At 37.1% G+C, this 5782-nt stretch overlaps 1 protein-coding gene across 1 annotated transcript; it reads left to right on the top strand.

Moving 5' to 3' along the window:
* On the top strand, nt 1–3055 carry LOC133712143 (uncharacterized protein At4g28440-like). The gene is made up of 3 exons (XM_062138232.1): nt 1–158; nt 640–874; nt 2514–3055. Exons 2-3 carry the CDS (start codon nt 652–654, stop codon nt 2702–2704), a joined length of 414 nt encoding a protein of 137 aa, XP_061994216.1. The 5' UTR covers nt 1–158; nt 640–651; the 3' UTR covers nt 2705–3055.
* Nucleotides 3056–5782: the final 2727 nt, after the last annotated feature.

Below are 5782 nucleotides of genomic sequence, written 5' to 3' on the forward strand. Positions count from 1 at the left end.
AGATGGACGGTTAGGAACTCGTTGCTGATAGCTAAACCCTTTTTCACTCTGCAGTGCGTGCTCGACGACTTCGGGTTTTTCATAGTCTACGAAGATCTTCCTCTCTCTCTCTCTCTCTCTCTCTCTCTCCCCAGTTGTGTTTGAGCCAAGCTCGTAAGGTAACCTCTAGCCCTAATTCCCCAGATCCGTTATTCTCTTTTGTTAGATTTGCATGGAAAACTTGTTTCATAATTTATCGTATCAATCTCTAACATTTGTGATCTTGTTAAAATTGTTGTTTGTTTCTTAGGTAATTTGTAAATGTTCTAATCGCTCGTGCAATATGTTCTATCTGATCTGATCTCCAAATCTGAAATTGAAATTTTTTTGATCGATTTACAATACACGACTTTCTCAGATTACAATTTTAAGTTTCATTTGGTTTTTGCGAATATGTTACATTAAATTTGAGATCTCTATTCTGTTCTTTCAGCTTCTTAATCTTTGTTTCTGAATCCCATATTATGAGAAAAACGAAGCTTGAAGACTATGTTATAGTTCGTGTGGACACACATTATTGCATGTTGACAACTATGTGTTTAGTGAAGTCGTTATGGGTTGATTTAGTGCTAAATAGTTTGGTGGTGTGGATTCTGGTAGGTCTTTTCTCAAATGGCAGACTCGAAACAAGCACTGAGGAAACCAACCTTCACAAAGGTCGGGCAGCTCCGCCCAAGCACCTCTGGTCACACTCTCACTGTAAAGGTTGTTAGTACTAAGATGGTATTGCAGAAGGGACGTGCTGATGGCCCTCAAGTACGCCAAATGCGAATTGCTGAATGCTTGGTTGGCGATGAAACGGGAATGATAATCTTCACAGCTAGAAACGATCAAGGTGAGTAGGAGATCATGACTTTGATGTATGTTTATAAACTATAATTACACGTGTCGTGCTTGCTTAATAAGCTCTTTCCATTCTCATGTAGTTCAAATTTCCCTCCTGTTGTTATACAACTTTTAATTTTTTAATTTTTTTTTTTTCTGATAAGAGTATTATAGGGCCTTGGTTGGCTGCTAAACCTAGAGTATTGTTATTCATTATTAGAGAAGGTCTAGACTCTCAGCCTGTAGGGTTCCAGCCTTCAGGTGACGAAACTAACGGGTCATTGCTCAAACAATTTTATTTCCGTTATGAACTGAAGTTTTGATACCTGGAAGTTCAATTTGGTACTTAAAATTGATGGCTGGAGCAACCTCAGTTCGGGAAGATCATGTTAGTGATAACAGTGCTTTTTGGTTACAATAGCTTGTAAATATTTGGATGTCAATTAAGTGTTTGAATTTGTGGATTTACTATAAGATGGGTGCCAAACAGCAGGTGAACTTTTGGTTCTAATGATCTGTAATGTCTGGAGCCATTTCAAGTAAAACTCTCAGTGTTATACATGCAGAAGATTGATATTTGTGTTAAACGTTGTAGGAGCATCTATTGTCCTTAAGTTTTATAGTTTAGGTTTGTTCTCTACTGGCTTGTTTAGTTTCTATATTTTGTGGTTTTGACTGTTGAATTTCACTTTAGTTGGGATGTCAGAGTTCTGTACAATAAAAGTGACTTTGATCCTTTGAATATAAGATCATTGGAATCTATATGCATACTGCTTATTACTTCTATGTATTCCGGTGTTTTTCCATGTGTTTCTTGTTACTCTACTAGGAGCTTGGTTTTGAATCTATATGCTTCCCAGATGTGATTATGTTGAGTTTTCCCATATCTGATATGGGTTCTTTCTCAGTTTATGTTTGTAAAAGAATAATTAAGAGCACTCAATTAAGATGTGCATGATTGACCTTCCTGTATTGTCTAAATTAGGATTATCATCTGGCATCCAATGCTCTGTGCCAATATTTCAGTTTGTGTTTGTAAAAGAATAATTAAGAAGCACTCAATTAAGATGTGTATGATCGACCTTCCTGTATTGTCTAAATTAGGATTATCATCTGGCATCCAATGCTCTGTGCCAATAATTCAGCAGAAGAATCTTTTCAGTTCTACCCAAGCCAATGTCAATCCAACCATACAAATCCATGTTTTGATGATTAATCAGTTGTTGGTTTTGTTCTTTGGTCTTGGGGCTTCTAGAAAATTGAAGAGCGAAGCCCAATGACTTAACATGGCTCACTTTAAGAAATCTAGAAATCTCCTCTGATGGAGTGACAGAAGGGGAAAACCCTACCTCAGACATGTGACAATGAAAGAGGGTGACTGGAACTGTAGAAATGTGATAGAGAGAGAGGACCTGACAATGTAGAAATGTTGTTGGATTCAAGCCCGTATTACATTGCTTGTCTTAACAAACAATCCAAACTGAGAATTTTGGCACTTTTTTTCTTTTTCTTTTTATAAACCTATGTCTGAGAATTGCATCTTTTACTGGCTTTAGCATTGATCTGGTTTTAGTGTTCTGCGTCGGAAGACTGCTGCATTATGTGTAATGTAGTTACATAGTTTTAATTCCCTGTGATGTATTGTGCAGTGGACTTGATGAAAGAGGGTTCGACTGTAACCCTGCGGAATGCCAAAATTGACATGTTCAAAGGATCAATGAGGCTTGCTGTGGACAAATGGGGCCGAGTTGAAGTTGCTGAGCCTGCCAGTTTTACCGTGATGGAAGATAACAACCTTTCACTCATTGAATATGAACTTGTCAATGTTGTTGAAGAGTAACTTTTCTGAACAGAATCGGGTTCTCTGGTGACCCAAAAAGAAAAAGAAATCCAATGAAGAAAAGTTCTGTTGTTATAGCATCAAATATCGAAAATGTTCTTGAAAGTGCATTTTAGGAAGAAGAAATCTTGAAGCTAGTACCACCCAAGTCGTTTCCTTACTTTTGCAGCAAATAGTTTATGACCTTTGGTTGTACTGCCAAAATAGATGTTGATGGCTGTAAGTTGTTGAAGATAAGGAAGCTGGCTTTTGGACTTTGCTTTGTCTTGTTTACTATCTATTTTAACTCTTTGGGAAGTACAGATGAGACTTATATTATAAAATGTCTAAACATTTTGCTGTGTTACTTCACTTCAAATTTCTTATGCAGTAAGTGTTGAATTCCTTGCATTGTTTGCAATTTTAGGAGTCAACTTCTACCCCAGCCCTTAGTGGTGCTTTGTCTGGGTAGTTAAGTAGAGATCAAGTATAAATGTCAGTTGGTGGCCTAAATCCATGTATTTGTCATACTTCTTTGGACTTCCTAGCAGGTTTCGACAAATCTTTATGTCTCGAGTCATGATGCTTGTAATGCTCAAGTCACCTACTCATTCTTTTGTTCGTGTTTCTGGAAGCAATTAGTCCCAGGCTCCCAGCACATGTCTAACATTAAACTAATAATGCTATGCCTTTCAGCATTAGGTGGATCACGCACTAAATTTGTCATTAGCTGAACACAAACTTGTTATGGAGTTATCAGAATGGGAGCTTAAGGTTCTTAATACATCCATTGCACGACAAAATTTGACGTAAGCTACACAATAACTCCATATAGAAGAAGCCATAGCTGATAGCTTATCTATGTACCTGCTCTTCAGGATCGGATTCGAGGATTACAAATAAGTGGAATGCAATGTGTTTTGCCCACCCCCAAATGGAGGGTGTCCTACTCTCACATGTACAAAACTGATCTTTGTCCTTGTGTTGCTGGAACTTCGGCTCCATACGCTATCATTTACACCCTTAAAACCTAGTGCAGGGACCACTCACATGCCCAGTTGAGAAGAAGAAATTGTGACGCATATTATTGAAAATCATAGTCGTATGGGGACTACGATTGCCTGACGTCACCTGCATATACGTTGAGTTTTTTTTTTTTTTTTTTTTTTAAATTATACGTTGAGTTTATAGAGTCGTGGTTCGAGTTTGCATCAACCTAAGGATTTCGTCACCTGCATATAGTCTGTTTACTCTTCTCACTTCGATGTTGGTCACATTCTCTTGTTATGTGCATTAAGAACGATCTCTACTTCATAATTTAAGTACTACTGTGAAGGGATAAAACCGCTCTAGGGTAGCCAAATGAGACAACTCCGCATTCTTGATTTCCCAAATACATGCAGAATTCTCTGTTCATACTTATGTTATATATGTTATTTCACGTAAAATGTATAATAAAGATTTGCATTGATCGAGCCTCCGAAATCTCGAATATGATCCTCTCATGGAATATCGATAGTGTCGACAGTGCTTCAACTATTACACCTACTGTCAGTACGCTGCAACCAACCATTACCAGCAATTCCTACCAATTTTGCACTAGCTAGTCTTGGTGCTTTTTAATCGAATATGAAGTCTTTCCCAACTGGGTGTGTGCTTATATGATTATCCTATGGTAGTGCGCACACGTCCATGAAATATTTCAGATCAACATCATCGGTGGAATTAGTGATGACTTTGAGCCCACAGAGATTTCATCTGTCGTTAATGCATTTCTGAACTTGATCATTCTCGTTAAAGAAGTCAAGAAAATTCACTCTCGGAAGTTTAGTTTTGTGTAAAGCAAATACAGATTAAGTTCATGCAAACGTTCAAATCTCTATTGCATCAAATCCAAATCCCATTTGCATATCCATTATTTTAAAGTTTGCTTTGTGGAAAGCACAAAGAGAAAGGCAGAAAGCATCTATGTTTTATCTTTGTACATTGAATTATTCTATGATATCCCATTGTTTTTTCTATGATGCTGTTGCCCTCCTTTAGTTTTACTGTTTTAGGCACTCTGATGTGAAATTTCTCCTATTTCTCTTTTAAGCTTTAAACGAGTTGTAGTTTGTTTTCTCTATGAGCACAAAAAGTTGGGTTCTTCTCTGAGTTCAGTGCATTTGTGGAATCAGATCAAGAACAATTTTCATACAGTGCAAATTCGATAACACAAGCCCATGTCTCCATGTTCACTCTGCAAGTAGCAGATCTATAAATTCTGGGATTTGATTTCATGAGTATAGCACATGCACATAGGTGTTTAAGGAAATGCCTCAGTGGACTTTTGAGACTCAAATCATGTAATGTACTCTTTTTCCCACATTGCTTTGATCAGAGTCTGTTAGTGGCTGGACAAAAGCTTTGGTCTTGGATGCTTATAAATTGGGCAGGGAAGAATCCCTTTTGTCATAATTTGGTCCAAAGAAAAAACAGAAAAGAAGGTCTGATTGTTGTCTTTTTCAGTAGCTATAATTCTTTAGAAAAAGAGAGAAGGAGCTACTGAGATACTAAAAAGAACAATATTAATATTGTATCTGTGGGCATAGGCACAGCAGGTATTGTAGTGGTTGGTAGAATCTTACTGAATATGACTGCAAATTTGACTTAAAACTCACTACAATTAATGAGTTGTTTTCTATGCCCAGATTGGCTGTCCATGTGGGGAAGCACATGAACCAATCAGACTTTAGGGTTTAATTTAGATCCAAATCATGAACAACTTGATCAGATATAACCCCTAATTTCTTTAGCACATATCTGAATAATTGTCAGCCACAGTGAGACAGGTATGTTCTCCAGATTATCCTTAATTATTATGCAGAAACAACTTGATCAGATAGTCTGCAATTCTGTAATTTTATATATGATTATCACCGAAAACAGAGGTCAACCATTTCATTTTCAAATTGATCATTTCATGTGGGATTTTTAATTTCATTAAATTTAAGTAGTCTGCATCAGTTCTAGCTGGTTGGTATGTGTGAATCTGATCGAATCTGCTCTAACCTCTGTGTATATTTTTCTGAGCTTTGGGTTCTGCTACTGTGGCTTTGG

The sequence above is a fragment of the Rosa rugosa genome, chromosome 5 (assembly GCF_958449725.1).
Source record: "Rosa rugosa chromosome 5, drRosRugo1.1, whole genome shotgun sequence".
NCBI classification, from domain to species: domain Eukaryota; kingdom Viridiplantae; phylum Streptophyta; class Magnoliopsida; order Rosales; family Rosaceae; genus Rosa; species Rosa rugosa.